This window comes from Globicephala melas, chromosome 1, assembly GCF_963455315.2.
Source record: "Globicephala melas chromosome 1, mGloMel1.2, whole genome shotgun sequence".
Lineage (NCBI taxonomy): Eukaryota > Metazoa > Chordata > Mammalia > Artiodactyla > Delphinidae > Globicephala > Globicephala melas.
This window is the reverse complement of record NC_083314.1, coordinates 158,869,138-158,884,618: the sequence shown is the minus strand read 5'-3', so window position 1 is coordinate 158,884,618 and position 15,481 is coordinate 158,869,138. Positions and strand designations below refer to the sequence as shown.

The following is a 15,481-nucleotide window of genomic DNA, read 5'->3' as shown; positions in this document are numbered from 1 at the left end:
CTCGACCTTTCTGGGCCACAGTGTGCTTACTCAACCATGAAATGGGAGTGGTAATAACCGTGTCTTATCTTTTAGGTTGTTAGAGGATTAACGGAGGCAGTTGTGTGCAAAGCACCCGGAATATAGTTAAGTATTCAAGAAATACTAGCTTTGATATTTGTGAAATGAGGGGTGTAAGGACAAATGCCAATTAAAAGTAGGAAAAATAAATCTTAATTGTCTCTGGTGCAAAAAAGGGAAAGACTCTTCTGCCCCTTGCTTTTCTTAGAGCATTTACTTTAGAATACCTGTAACTGTGAGTTCTTTCTCTGCCCTTTTGAGATCTATGTAAATCTTTTTAAAAGCTAAATAAGCCTCTTGCCAGTTTTACAACCCAGGAATGTGTTTTTCAAGGACCTGGGAGCCGGCTCTTTGAAATATAATCATTAAGAAAGATAGAGCCCCTGTCTCCCAGTTTCTGCTGGAGGGTAGGAGCCTAACTTCAGCAGGTGCCCAGCTCCAAGTTGCAAACCTCCCTCCGCTCATAAAGATATGAGAAATTTATTTTTCCTTTGGTTAATGGCAATTAGCAAACCCAGGTGGCTACCCTATTTCCCAGCTGAATTTAGGATGACCCCTGTGTGACAAGTAGTGCTGTCAAGTCCTCTTGCTTGAGGACTAGTGATTATCTTGAGAAAATGTATGCAATGAGTTGTATCCACTTGGCTGTGTAAACAGATACAATTTCTCTTCATCTTTCCAAACTCTTGAGCTGATTGCCTGTGACATTCTGGTTTAATTCTCATCCAATTAAAAAAAAGTTTTCTTCCTCTTCTACCCTTGTGGAGAGGTTTTCTAGGTTGGCAGGAGATTTTGTTTTTAATTACATTTCTGCAACAGGGGCTACTCTTTTCTGAGGTCTGTTCCCCATGTCCCACAGTTCTCTGTGACTCCCTCGGTAACCCTGGCCACCGTGCCCTAATGGTCATTTCTCAAGTCTCCATCACTAGAATGGGAACTCTTTTTTTTTCCTGGCCTCGCCGTGCAGCATGTGGGATCTTAGTTCCCCCACCAGGGATTGAACCTATGCCCCCTGCAGTGGAAGCGCGGTGTCCCAACCACTGGACCGCCAGGGAAGTCCCTAGAATGGGAACTCTTTGAGGATGGACTGAGCCTAGTCATTTTGGAACCCCCGCTGCCAGCACAGGGCCTAGATGCTAGGTGAGGGCTGGCTGAATGAAGGAATTAAGGAAAGGATAAATAAATGAATGATTCTAAGGAGTAACCCCCCCCCGCCCCGATTTCTAGGGTTCTGAAAAGAAAAAGAACAGAGATTCAAGCACACTCAAGAGTTTCTCAAAACCAAGCCAAACCAAATCAGACCATAAACCAGTTTAAGAGACTGAAATTATAGGAAACAAGTACAAAAAGCTAGTGGGCAGGGCTTGGAAAAACATTCTCTGGCCTTTGAAGTGGGAGGCCCAGCCCATGGAAATTGGGGGGATGGGGGAGGGATGCTAGGCGCCAGAGATAGGGGGACACTGGGAGACTTTCTGCCTTTCCTGGGGCTGGGGTTTTTTTAGTGAAGGGCTTACTGACCTCCTCTTCTCTGGATAGCCCAGGCTTATCAAGAAGCAGGCCCAGGTGGGGAGTTCTAGGAAGCCCTAGAAGCCCCCGAGACCCTCCACCCCACTGACCCGGAGCCCCTGCAGGAGAGGGAAGTCAAGCAGTGGCTCAAAGATACAGTCATCCTCCGGGTTTGGGACTAGGGGCTCTGGGGTCCCCAGGGGGCTGGTCTGGAACCAGAGGTTCTCATAGGACTTGGGGCTGGGGGTGAGGCCCCCCAAGAGGGGCTGAGTGGAGTCGCAGCGGAGGTAGTGCCCAGGCCGTGGGCCTGTGGGGCTGCCCAGCACCTGCACGTAAAGGACCTGGTCACTGGTGCCAGACTGGGGCTGGGGCTGGATACGAGGTACTCTTGGGTCCCCCTGGAGCACATAGGCCTGGACCAGGCTGGGGAGGCCACAGGTCCCTGAGCTGTCATTGGACTCCCAGGGTCCTGGTTTCTTCTCTTCCTCCTCCAGCACCGTGATCTTGGTGATGGGTGGCATGCTGGAGTCCCGAAGGCTGGGCAGCTGGAAGGTATCCTGGACATAAGGATGTGGGGTGAGGGCCTGGTTCATTTCAGATATCTGCCCCAGACACTTCCTGCTGCTCTTTGCTGAAACTCAAAGGGTTACTCAAAGGATGCAAAGCATCTCATATGTTCCTGACACGTGTTATGTGCTGTTTAGACTTGGCCTGGTGAATCTCCCCAACGCTTCTGCATGGGATTAGTCCCATTTCACAGTGAGGTGACTGAGGGTTTGAATGGGTAGAGCAGGGATTCGCACTTAGGTCTGCTTTGCTCCAAAGAGGTGAAGTGGGAAGATGGGAAGGCCTGAGTACTCATCCTCAGAGGGGTATCCCTTCACTTTGAGCCTGGGCTGGGAGCCTAACCCCCAGCCCCATTTCCCTCTCCCTCCAGTGTTCTCACCTCTGTTGTGATGGTAGGCACCCAGGAACCCAGGCTGCTGTGGGCTGGGTCTGGAACACTTGGCCAGAGGGGATTCTTCCTGCTGGAGAAGGGGGCAGGTGAAGGCTAGGTCAGGCATGCCCTCCCATCTTTCCATCCTTTCTCCCACCTACTCACAGCAGCTGAAGGGACGACCCCTTCATGTAGAGAGGAGAAGGTGGAGGGCCCGACCCCCAGACCTGGGTCCTGAGGCCTGGCAAGGCTGAGACGAGCCTAGACCGGCTCACTCAGGCCTGCACTTCCCTGCAGGCAGGGTTAGTTGGGTGTCAGCACTCTCAGAAGGACTCACCTGGGTCTGCAGCAGAGCTGGGCAGCCCCACAGAGGCAGATGAGCAAGACCAGGAGGCCGAAGAGGCCCAGGAGGATGTGCAGCTCAGACTCCTCTAGAGTGAGGGGAAAGCCAGAAGAGGCAAGAGTGCACGTAGGTAAGGCTGGGCTTCCTCCCTCAGACTGGGGTCCAAGGGCAGGGCTGGGTCTCCTGCCTCAGACTGGGGTCCAAGGGCAGGGCTGGGTCTCCTGCCTCAGACTGGGGTCCAAGGGCAGGGCTGGGTCTCCTCCCTCAAATCAGGGGATCCACGCAAGGCTTATCTACTTGCAAAATGGAGATCCTTTGGGTGAGGCACCCTCCCACCAGCCTTGTCCTGCCAGCCCCCTTCTCCCCTCACCTAGGGCCAAGGTCATCAGGGTGAGGCTTGTACTGTTGGTGGCCCACGCCTGGCTGGCAGCCATGAGGTGGACATGGTACAAGCTGGAAGGCTCCAGGCCGCGGAGGACAAAGCTATGGGAGGAGGCGTTCAGGACAGTGGCTGGGAGGAGAGGAGAATGGTGAGTCTGGGTTGGCTGCTGGGCTGCCCCAAGGCTTCTGAACCCGCCCGCCCTGGCCTTCTGGGGCTGTGGGGCACTGAAGATAGACTCACAGAAGGACCGGTCCTGAGCATTGGTCCAGAAGATAGTGTAGTGGGTAAGGGGGCTCCTCCCCAGCTCAGGGGCCTCGGGCGCCCACTCCAGCTGGGCCCAAGTCTTGCCAATGTGCCTTAGATGCAGCTCTGGGCCATGGGAGGGGGCTGCCGGAAGAGAGAGGTACAGGGGCTGACAGGGAGCGGGGCGGCGGGGAGAGCCCAGTTGGACTTCTTGTGGCTCCCCAGACCCAAGAACTGGGACACTTTGTGGGGGTGGGTGATAGGAGAGAGTCCAGGGGGACTCATGTCCAAGCCTCATTATCCCAGGAACTTTCCCTGAATCCCACCGACTGCTAATAAGTGGTTGAGCTGGGATTTGAACCTGCTCCTCTTTGACTCCAAAGCCTTGCTACCTGATTTCTGCCAGGCCTGATTTTGTCTGGTTCATTATTTCTGCCACTGACTCTCTAAGTTTATGCCAGGCCCTCAGTTGAATTTCTATCACATGTGACACCGGATCAGTTTTTGCCAGACTGGCTCCCTGAATTCTGCCGTGCTCACTGCCCAATTTCTGTTACCCCACCACCTGACTTCTTTCCAGCTGCAGGGGTCCAGTGTAAGCCAGAGGTAATCTTAGGATTGGGAGAGACCCTCTTCTGAGCCAGAGGTAGGGGAGGAAGAAAATGTTCCCTCGTATTCCTGATTTTGGGGGCCTAGACAGGCCTTGAGAGAGAGGAGAGGATTCTGAGAAAAGGCTTGGTGGCTGACAAACCCATCTCTTGGGAGTAAGCATAGATGTGCTGGGAGGGTCCTTTGGTGTCCTGGTACAGGGGGGTCACAGTGATCTCGTAGAGCTGAAAGGGCCTGATGTTCTCTGTAGAGAGAAAATAGGGGCACCCTGGTTAGGGGCTAGCCTCTGATGATGGTCGGGGGCTAACCTCAGACTTCAGGGGTAACCTGGGCCTCATTCTGCAGGGCTGGCCTCTGCAGTCTCTTCTTCAGACCATTTGGTGCGGGTAAGGGGCAAAGAGTAGAAGAGAGAGCTAGGAAGGTGGCAGAGTCAGGGCTGGAAACAGAGGATCCAGTTAGACTGCAGGAGGGACTTCCTGATTCTGAGGATGTGAGATGAGAACAGTGAAAGAACAGGAAAGACTGGGGAATCTGCGTCTTTAGGGTGGTTCAGCTCGCCCCTTGCCTACTGTCAGGCAGGTAAAATGTCTCCCCCCTCTCCCGGGCCCTGCCCACCTGCCCAGCCCCCCAGGCCTGCCTCACCCTGCAGCAGGGTCCCTGCAATGCTTCCATTATGCTCCATCCGCCACATCTTAGGGCTGCCGCTGGGGCTGGGGGGACCGAGGCCCCACTCAATGACATAGCCCCGAGGCTGAGGGCTGGGGGGCTCCCAGCCCACCCAGAGGCTGTGAGGGTCTCGAGCCACGGTGTGGAGTCTGCCCAGGGGTGGGCCTGGAGACAGAGTAGGAGACGATGACATGAAGATGAAAAGAATGCAGGCCCTGGAGCCAGATGCCTGGGTTCAATCTGGCCTTTGCTACTTACAAGCTGGGTGACCTTGGGTAAGTCAACATCTGAGCCTCAGTTTCCTCATCTGTAAGTGGAAACGATGATAAAAGTTTCTACCTCGTAGGGTCATGGTGCAGATTAAATGAGGTGGTACATGAAACAGGCCTGGCATGGAGTAGTGCTCGGTGATGATGAAAGCTAACCCTGTGTGGTTCTCGGTATGTATTAATTCACGGAGTCTGCCAACAGTCCCATTGTGGGGCACAGCTACGGTCCCCATCTTAGCAATGGGAAAACTGAGACAGGGAGGTTAAGTGACTTGCCTAGGGTCACATGGCTGGGAAATGGGAATATTAGCTATTGTTATTGTGAGTCTCACTTCATGAGGACCCATGTTCAGGGGCACCTGGGGTTGGTAGTGGCTGATCCCCTGAGAATGAGCATTTCACTCAGGGACTGTGTTCGAGCTGGAAAAACTTCGGGCTTTCTTTCCCATTTCCTTGGCAGAATAGACGGTGTGTGTGTAGGCACCACCACCGGCTTAGCCTGGTTCTGGCTAATGATAATAATAATAGCTAACACATACGGAGCAGTTACTTTGTGCCAGGCACATGTCTTAACTCGTAATCTTCACAGCGATGCTTTGAGTTAGATACTGTATCATTCCCATTTGCTAAATGAGTAAACTGAGGCCAGAGAGGGTAAGTAACTTGCCCAGATCACATTGCTAGCAAGTGACAGGGCTAGATTTGAACCCAGGCAGTCTAGCCTCCGAATTTACATGTGTAACCATCATGCTCTGCTAGCTGCTGGCCCCCTTTACCTCCGCTCTCCAAGAAGACCACTGGGGTGGGATGAGAGGTCCCAGCTGTGTTATAGGCCTCAAGGATCACCTCCCGGGCTTCTGAAGGCAGTTGGAAGGTACAGTTTAGCTCCGTGGTGTTGCAGAGCATTGGATCTGCCCCAGCCTGGTCTGAGGGTCTCAAGGAGACCAGGTACCCTTGGATCTGCCCGCTGTCTTCCTCCAGGGGCACTGGCTGCAGTGGGCATGGGGGAAAAAGATAAGGGGATGCCCAACTCGAGTGGGGAAGAGCTTCTAGATGGGGTGGCCATGTCCCAAGGACTAAGCCCCCCAGGCTGGGAGCCAGCCCTCCTCCCTCTGTGCCAGGTCCTAGGAAGGAGGGAAGGAAAAAGCAAGTCGGTGTATGCAGCAGGCAGCAAACTAGATGAGTCCTCCACTGTAGTCTCTCCAGAAGGGCCCTACCCAGCTTCCTACCCAGGCACATGCAAAGTGAGTGCAAATCACCTACAAATGCATCCAAGCCTCGGAAACCTGTTGGGGTCCTGAGCCCCAGCTTGCAGGGGTCTGTTTGGGTTGAAAGAGGTGGAGGGATGGCGTTCAGAGGGGGTTACCTGCCAGAACAGCTGCACGTTCACCGTCCTGGGGTCCAGCTGCCTCTGCCGCCACCATGTGTCCATTCTGACAGTGGGGGCTGTGGGTGGAGCAGGAAGAGAGGGTCAGGGAGGGCCCTGGAGGCCAGACTGGGTCCTGATGGTCGCTCCCAGCCTGTCACCACCCACTTACCCCGTTGTGTGGTGGTCAGCTCCAGGCTGGGGCTCCAGTTGCTCCAGTGGCCAGGCAGGCGCCAGCGGGTGCAGCGCATCTGCAGGGCGTAGGCTGTGGATGGGAGGAGCCCGCATAGCTCATACTGGAGGGTCCTGGAGGGCAGGGCGCCCACCTGGTGGGGGGTGTGTGTGGCTCTGAGCCTGGATCTCTGTGCCCTTCGATGCCAGCTCAACTTACCCTGCCCTCAGCCAGCCCCACCCCAGTCTCCTGAGGTTGCCCTCCGCCTCACCAGGTCCCAGCTGGCTTCTCCAAGCAGAGGCTGATGGCGCAACTCACACTTCTGATCTATGTGTAGGCTTGGCTTCCAGGTCTCCCAGCGCAACCTCAGGCAGCCTGGCTGGGGCGGGGCCACCTCAGGGCTGGGCCCCAGGGCCCACAGTGTGGGGGGCTCCAGTTTCACTGCAAAGAGAGGTGTAGTCAGACCCCTTCTCTGATCAGTCCTATCGGGCTCTATCCTAGCTTCCACTTGTCTCCCTGTCTGTGGTTCCATTTCTTCTCTGGGTCTCCATTTATGGGATCTCTGTGTCTTTCTGTTTCTCTCTGTGTCTCTTCATCTCTGTGTCATCCTGTTTCTGCAGGTCTGTCTCTGTATATGTGTCTGTTTCTCTCTCTGTTTCATACTCTTGCCCCAGGGCCTTTGCACTGGTTGTTCTCTCTGCCTGGAGCACTTACCTTCTGGATATCCAGCGGCTTGCTCCCTCATTTCCTCCAAGGATCTTCTCAAATGTCACCTTCTCAGTGAGGCCTTCCCTGACCACCTTCCTGAAATAGTAATAGCCCCCTCTCCCCGTCGCGTCCCCCTGCTCAATTTCCTCCTCATGCTTGCCGTTACCCGACATTCTATTTTGTCTATTTTGCCCACTAGAATGTAACATTTCAGGGGCAAGGGTTTTGCCTTTTTGTTTACTGCCATATCCCCAGCACCTAGAACAGTGCCTAGTGCAGAGTGGGCACTTCAAGAAATTTGCAGAAAGAATTAATGAGTGTATCTCTTTGCCTCTGTGTTTCTTCTGCCTCCTTGTCTGGGTCTCCACAGCTCTGTCTACGACTGCATCCACTTTGTTTTTCTCTCTCCTCCTCCTCTACCTCTAGATCTTGCAGCGTCTCATTGCCTGTCGCTGGGTCTGTGTTTCCCTCCCCGTGCCTCTCTGTGTCCGCCCATGGTGGGGGCCGCTCCCCTCCCCCACACTCAGTGTCACCCACCGACGTCCATGGGGACAAGGCACAGCTTCGGGGACACGCTGGTTCCCAGCGCGTTCTTGGCCTGCACCCAGATGCCCATGTTCTGGTACAGCTGTAGGTGTTTGCGGGGGATGGAGCAGTGGCTCTGCCCGTCCTCAGGCACACAGTCCGGGATGGAGTCCTCCCGGCTCTGACAGTTGCCCCGGCTCCTGCCAACGGACCAGGCTTGGGTGTCAGGCGGGGGAAGAAAGAGAGGCTCCCTTCTCCCTCCCGTCTCTGGCTCTCGCTCCCCACCCCTACAGTCCTACCCATGCTCTGTCCCAGGACCCAAAGGAATGGGGGCTGGCGTAGAGAGCCCTACTCACTTGAAGCTCTTCAGGGTGAAGTTGGTGGACAGGTGGGTGTTAGGGCCTGGCTCCCACTGGCAGGTGAGGCTGTTGGTTGTGAGGTTCATGAGGCAGGACAGGTTGTGGGGTGTGGCGGGAGGGTCTGTGTATGGGGTGGGGAGAGTGAGGGCTTCAGGTAAGACCACTCAGAAAACTCCTACTGGGACCACTTGGCCTCGTTTCCTTGCCCTGGGTCATTCCCTTGTCTCCATGCAGGGTGACCCCAGAGGGGCAGCCCTGGGGGAAGCTAAGTTACAGGCACATACAGGGATAAGTACCACAGAGTCTCCAACCCTCTCAACTCTGTCCCCTTTGACAGTAACAGTGTAGCATCTGGTTTTCATCCTGGTTCTGCCATTCATTAGCTGTGTGATCTTGAAGTCACCTAACGGCTCTGTGCCTCAGTCTCCTCATCTGGAAAATGGGGTAATGGTAATGTACCTACCCCCTAGGGTTCTTGTGAGGGCTGAGTGACTTACTATGTATACAGTGCTCGGAGCAGTGCCTGGCATATAGTGAGTGCTCTGTGGTGTTAGCTTTCACTGTTGTTGATTCTTAAATGAGAACCTTGGTCTTTCTTTGTTTTTAGTTATGCATTGGCTTGGCCCAAATCCATCCTTCTCAGTTTGAACAGAAGGCTGAGACTGGGGTAGGGGAGAAGCTGGGAGCAAGCCCAGCTCATAGAGAATATCCTCCCTGGAGACACTCTCCTATGGCTGAGGGCTTGGGCTTACTCGGCAGCCATATGGAGTAGTGGTTACTATACTGGCTTTCGAGCCCCACTGCCTGTTATAAATCTTGGCTCCATCCTTATTGGTTTGTGACCTTTAGCATGTCACTTACCCTCCCCGAGCCTCGGTTTCCCCATCTGCAAAATGGGGCTAAATAACACTACCCACTGGTAGGGAAGATGACATGATATTGTGCCTTTAAAGTGCTTCTTGAGCAAGAGCTTAAGAAAGAATAGTTCTTATTAGTATTGGCAGGAGGGCATTGGAGGCAGAGTGGGTGGATGGCTGCAGGGACTCACAGCCTGCCTGTAGCTCAGCCTGGTCCAGGATCTGCAGGCTGTTGCCCCAGTGCAGGCAGCAGGAGAGAAGGGCCCGAGAGCGGTTGAGGTGGGGCAAGGTGATGGTGGACTGCAGGGTCCCATTTGGCAGGTACTGCTGCCTCTCCCCGGGCTGAAGCTCTGCTTCCAACTTCCATACAATGTGCGATTCCGAGTCCAGGCGGCTGCAGTTCTGGCTGATGGTGCAGGAGGCTGTGATTGGATCCCCCAGGCGGACGATGGGGGCTGAGAGGCTGATGTGCCCGCACTGCTCCATGCCTGGGGTGGAAGAGAAGGGGCCGTAAGTGACTCCTCTGCCTGGCAGAGCTGGGCTCCTAGACTCAGTACCCCTAGACTCTGTGCCGTTACCTTCATGCTTTACCTCCCAAGATGTGTCACTGGAATGGGGAGGATGTGTATGGGGACCGTGAGAGGCTCTGGGGGTGAGATCAAGATAGCGGTGTGTGGGTAAATGTTTATCAGCTGGCTATACAGAGAGAGACAGATCCTGGTTTGTAGCCTGGACTGCTTTCCCTGGTGTAAATATTCCCACCGTGGCTGATTGCAAGCTACCAGTGTGACATCACTGAATGTGAACCCGGGAAGAGATGTACACAGTCAGCGCTTGCAAGCCAACCCCAGCACGCCACCAGATGGGAGATTACTCCCCTCCCCAGCAGTGGTGAAACAATGGTTAGAATGATAAGAACCCCACAGCCACAGCAATCTTTTCAGATTTCAAATCTGTTACCCCATCTTGATTATAGCACTTCAATGGTACGTTATTCCTCTGAAAGGCAGTATGGTATGTGGGTAAGAGCATGGATGTTGGAACTAGACTGCCTAGGTTTAGAGCCTGGTTCTATTGCTTATTAATTATGTGACCTTGATGTGTCACTGAGACTTTCTGTGCCTCAGTTTTCTCATCTGTAAAATGGGGATAAAAAAGTCCCTACCTTAGTTTTGCTGGAAGGATTAGATGTGAGAACACATGTAAGGCACTTAGAATAGTGCCTGTCATGTAAATATTTGCTGCCGTGATTAGGATAAAGACTCAGATCCTTCTCACAGCCCTTGTGGCCTGGGCCCTGCCTAGCCCTCCTTGTTCCAGCTCAGACCATCCTTTTCCAGCTCCCATCACTCTGGCCTTCTTGCTATTTCTTGAAAGCGCCATGCTCCCTCCAATCTCCGGATCTTTGTACCTGCTGATCCTTTTGGAGGTGCTCCTTTGCTTCTCTCCCACCCCTCCTTCACCTGGTTAACATTTAGGCGTCTTGCGGGGAACCAGACCTGAACCTGGTCAGGTTCTGACCAACCAGACCAGGCCAAGCCCCTTGAACTTTCCCAAAGCTCTTATTGTCCTTCATAATTATGTAGTCATGTGATTATTTGCTTGTTTGTCCCCCAAACTAGACCATGGGTTTTGTGAGGCCAGAGACCTTGGGTGTTTCACTCATTGCTGCATTCCCAGCACCTAGCCCAGAGCAGGCCCTTGGTGGATACATGTGGAATAAATGAGTAAGCACTGCACTTTGCCCACGATGCCTTCTCTCCTCTCCCAGGTGTTCTTCAGCCCATTTTGCTGATGGGGATGCTGAGCCCTTAAGAGGAGGAGCAATTTGTTTAGGGTCACAGAGCAAGTTCATGGAGGCTTGTACTACTCCACAGACTCAGAATTTCAGACTAGAAGGAAACTTGCCAACTGTTCACTTCAAAACTCCACATGATACTGAGTCCTCCACAGCAGGGCTAGGATGGCCTAGTTTTGTATGGCCTGCCAGCTAAGAACATTTTTTATATGTCTAAAGGGTTGAAAACCAAACCAAACAAAAACCAAACAAGAACATGCAACAGAGACTGTATGTGGCCTGCAAAGCTGAACATTACATCAAAGTTTGCCGACCCCTGCTGTGCCTTGGCTTGCATACCCCCAGAGATGGGAGGCTCTCCACCTCTCAAGATAGAGTTTCCATAGTCTGGAGAGCTCTACCTGGGATTCTTTTTATTTTATTTTATTTATTTATTTTTTGGCCGTGCCATGTGGCATGCGGGATCTTAGTTTCATGAGGAGGGATCAAACCCATGCCCCCTGCAGTGGAAGCGTAGAGTCCTAACCACTGGACTGGCAGGGAATTCCCTGGGATTCTATATTTCAGGATTAAAGCTGCCTCCTTACGTCTTCCACCCTGATCCCTTTGCTGCCCGTGAAGGCTGCACAGGACTCAGGGGTTCCTTCTGACAACACGGCACAGATTTGCAGGCAAGACCTTGGTCTACCCCACCTTCTCCGGGCTGGCCAGCCCAGGTCCTCTCACTTTTCCTCAGAGGTGGTGGTTTGCCTACAGAGGTCTATGCATGGGAGCCTGGCTACCCCACATCTGTGGCCCAGTTGATTCTTTTGGGATTCTCTGGGAGTCCCAGGAGCACTGTGGCAGTGCTGGGAAATGCCTCCCTCCTCCACCCCCAGCATCTCTCCCTGTGCTCCCCCCTCCCCTCGGCACCCTCGCTCCTGGCCACACTCACTTCTGGGGAGCAGCAGGACGATCAGAGCGGCTCTCGCTAGGTTCCAGGCTCCCAGCCCCGCCATAGTGCCGGCTTGGTGCTCACCTGGAGGCAGAGGGGGATGGTTAAAGTCATGGGCTTCGGAGTCAGAGCTGAGCTTAGTCCTTGCTCTGCCACAGTGTGGCTTCGGCCAGGTTACTTGATCTCTCCGAGCCTAGTTTCATTGCAAAATTGAGGTAACAACAGCCTATACTGCATAGGGTTTTGGGGGGAGGACCCAAAATGATACAAGTCAAGGGCTTCACGCAGGGCCTGGCACATAGGAGACGACTCTGTAAGTGACAGCCACTGTGATTATTCTATTTGCCTTCCAGGAGAGAGCAGGGAAAGGAGCCGCAGGGAACAGTATTCTTCTCCACTTCCGTTCTGTCTTAGCTGGGTTTCCCCCACAAAGCAGAGGCTGAGATGAAGGCTTGCATTAAGGGAGTTTCTTTTGGGAAGGTTCCAGGAGCAGAGTGAGGGAGTGGGGAGAATGAAATGGGTAAGGAGGGAAAGCCAACACAAGGGTTCGTCATCAAGCCAGTCACATTTATGGACAACTGGGGCTCAGTCCTGCTGGAACCTTCCAAGGAGCCATGTAGAACACGCCTCAAGAACTGTCCACCCAAGGGACAATTCATCCCTTGGCTGGCTGAGAGAATGGGAACATTTATTCACCAGTTCCTGCCCCCCGTTGGTCAAGGGCTGTCCCTTGGTGTATTAATTCTCTGGCATGTCCATGTTGCACATGCATGAGTACCAGGCAGGTTCTCCTGGGTGAGCCATGCTCAAAGTCCTTTCCTCTGACGCTGGTGAATATCAGAGACGCTCCCTGGCAGAAAGGGACAACTCCACAGAGTAGCTGAGGACAGGTTACACCTTGGGAAGCTGGCTGCCGCAGAGATGGCTAAAGGGAAGGTGGGCTGGAGGATACCCCCAATTCTGGGCACAGACCTCTGGAGGCCTTCTGGGGCCAGGCATCCTGTGGTCATGGCGACAGTGCCCAGATGGAGGGAGCATTAGTTCCCTCTAATTAGTTCATTAGTCTCAGGAAGTATGCATGGGTTTCTACCGCTGGGGTGGGCTTCCAGCCTTTCCACTCTGCTCCCACTGGGGTCTCGGGGCCAGACACCTGATCCTCCAGCACTAATTGACGCTCTTGGTGGCAGGTCAGTGGGAATCACCAGCCTGTACATACATGAACACATACATGTACGTGGTGTCTCAGCTGATCCCCTGTGCTCAGAAAGAATTAAACTCCTCTCCCTTTTCTCTCCCTCCAAGACAGAGGTGGGAATAAGAAATGCCCAGATACCCAAGGCTATTCCTGCCTGCCTGGGTCTTACTTAAACCCCTGGTCTGTCCTTATGTGTTGCAGTATCAGGACACCAGGTGAATGCTAGCCCATAAGTCACCTTTTTGCAAATCAAGAAAAAAGCGCCCCTTCCTCTGGATGAATGCAGCCCCACACTAGGACCTGGCAACTAGAGAACAGGCTGAATTTCAACCTCCGCTTGCTGGGCAGCTTTGTGCAGTGAGAAACCTGCACAACTGTTCAGAGCACCCCAGTCTACCAATCAGTGGTTGGCAACTTTCTTCTTACAGCATGCCAGTATGATTATCCACCATGCACACTTGTTGGGGAAGATTTAGCCTCCTTGGCCCAGATTTTGGGACACTGGTGCCCATCTCCATGTATTTTTGATCATATCCCAGCCCTCCTGCCCAGCGAATTACCACTTCATCCCTCTCCATTGGCTCCTGTCCAGAGTGGGCAATGCAACCTCAAACCCCCAGGGGCCCAGGCATCCTCTCCCAGGGTTGCCAAGGGTTGGCACATTTGGCATCGGTCCCTGGTCCCCCACGGCAGCCCTGGGTGCTCCCTACCCAGCTGAGGGGGATCTGGGGCCAGGTAGAGCATGGTCTCACTCTCTGGGGGCCCAGCACTGAGTCAGACCACCTGGTCTGAACCCCGGCTCTGCCACTTACCAGCTTGGTGACCTTGGACAAGTTACTTCACTCTTCTGAGCCTCAGTTACCCCATCTGTGAAAGAGGGATAACAATAGCACTCACTTCTCAGGGTTGTGGTGAGGATGAAATGAGATGGTCCCTGATAAAAGCACTTAATATGGAGCCTGCAAAGAGGAAGCACTTAATAACCATGTTATTTTCACATGCCATAAAGCGGGACACCGCCTTGTGGAATCAGCATGGTTTAGTGCCTCCCTGCCCTGCTTACAGGCTGCGTGGTCACAGCCTCCTAGGACTGCCACCTTGCTTTTGTCCGTGTCACACTGCACGTTCCAAAGCCCCATTTCTGAGTCCCCTGCTCCTTGGCCCCCCAGTCTCCCCTCTTGCTCCAGCCATCTCGGCTCACTCTCTGGCCTCTCTCTGAGTCCCAGCACACCACGCTGGCCCCTGGGGTCACTGCATCACCCCCCACTCCTTTCTGCTTTCCTCTCCTTTCCCTCCCATCACATTCAGCCTTCTCCAGTTCACACCCCTCTCTCGCCTGTCCTTTCTACTCCCCTTCACGTGGATTCTTTCCATGGGAAGAGGGTTGGGGGGAGGAGGAGGCTGGCAATGAACAAAGGGAGAGGACTTCCCAGATGTGGTTCAGACAGAGGGAGACGGGCGGAAAAAGTAGGAAAGTGAGATACACAGACCAAAACGATGGAGAGAGACTCACAGAGATAAAGACTGAGGCAGGAGAGAGAAAAGAGCCGGAGACAAGAATGCTGATACACAGAGACCGAGGCACTCAGAGGCCGAGAAGCAAGAGATACTCGAGATTTTAAGATTCAAGAGACAAAGGGAACCGTGAGAGACAAAAAGAGAAGCACAGAGAGACTCTGAGACAGACAGAAGCTCAGAGGCATGGCAAGCCAGAGAGGGGCTGAGGAGGAAAGAGAGATGGAGAGTGAAATAGACAGGGATGGAGACCGGGAGCAGGTAAGACACAGGTTCTGAGAGAGAGACGGGGAGAGGGACAATGAGTATGCCCTTCGCTGAGTCCAGCCCTTTCCTGAGCCCAGAACAGTGTCCTCAAAGAGATATTTGTCTGTGACTTCCCCAATGCAAATAAAAGTAGGGGCACCCTGGGAAAAGTAACTCAGTGTCCAGGGCTCTTGATACCAAGGGACAAATCCTAAAGGCAGGAGCTCTGCTCCCAGGCCCCCTGCATATGCACGCCCTTGACAGAGGTGGGGGGAGCATAACTGGGACTCCAGGGTCCCCTCGAGCCCAAGACCCAGCCCTCCCTGGGGCTCCCCTACTCACGTTGGAGCCTGCGGCTGGGCGCCCGCCTGGCCTCCCTGGTCTCTGCTCTCCTCTTCAAGGCAAGTTCCTGAAAACAGCCACAGCCCGGCTGTTCTCCCCAGCCCTGTCGTTAATGGCTCGGCCTCTGACAGGCGCAGGGGCTGCGGATTGCAACACCTGCCCAGCCTCCTTCCCGCCCTTGCATTGTTGAAGCTGGCATGGGCAGCCCCTTCCTCCCAGGAAGGAGCCTAGGAGGGAAGCTGGTGAGGCCCGGGCAGCCTTCCTGCCTCGGGGGTCTTAAAGGGGCAGAGGGATGTGGCAACGTTGTCCCCCTCCTCTGCCTCCGGATTTCCTGACCTCAAAGCTCTGAAGCTGGCAGGGCCCAGGCTCCAACCCGCTTGGGTGCCATTCCCATGCCCCCGCACCCCCCTGCCCTGGGGGAGCATCACTTGGAGACAGACCCTGGTTCG

At 54.0% G+C, this 15,481-nt stretch overlaps 1 protein-coding gene across 6 annotated transcripts; it reads right to left on the bottom strand.

The window, feature by feature from the left end:
* Nucleotides 1-1,422: 1,422 nt before the first annotated feature.
* On the bottom strand, nt 1,423-15,272 carry CSF3R (colony stimulating factor 3 receptor). 6 transcript variants are annotated; one of them, XM_070046690.1, is made up of 17 exons: nt 15,033-15,272; nt 13,742-13,796; nt 11,735-11,818; nt 9,194-9,490; nt 8,143-8,266; nt 7,799-7,986; nt 6,825-6,994; nt 6,554-6,707; nt 6,382-6,461; nt 5,792-6,005; nt 4,723-4,911; nt 4,223-4,324; nt 3,469-3,615; nt 3,217-3,357; nt 2,841-2,934; nt 2,513-2,594; nt 1,423-2,150 (listed from the first exon to the last, which is right to left on the bottom strand). In XM_070046690.1, exons 3-17 carry the CDS (start codon nt 11,796-11,798, stop codon nt 1,644-1,646), a joined length of 2,553 nt encoding a protein of 850 aa, XP_069902791.1. In that variant the 5' UTR covers nt 11,799-11,818; nt 13,742-13,796; nt 15,033-15,272; the 3' UTR covers nt 1,423-1,643. The 6 variants fall into 6 exon arrangements, with proteins under 6 accessions (XP_069902791.1, XP_030724955.1, XP_069902796.1 ...); XM_030869095.3 differs by having other exon boundaries at nt 1,423-2,123; XM_070046695.1 differs by having other exon boundaries at nt 1,423-2,111.
* Nucleotides 15,273-15,481: the final 209 nt, after the last annotated feature.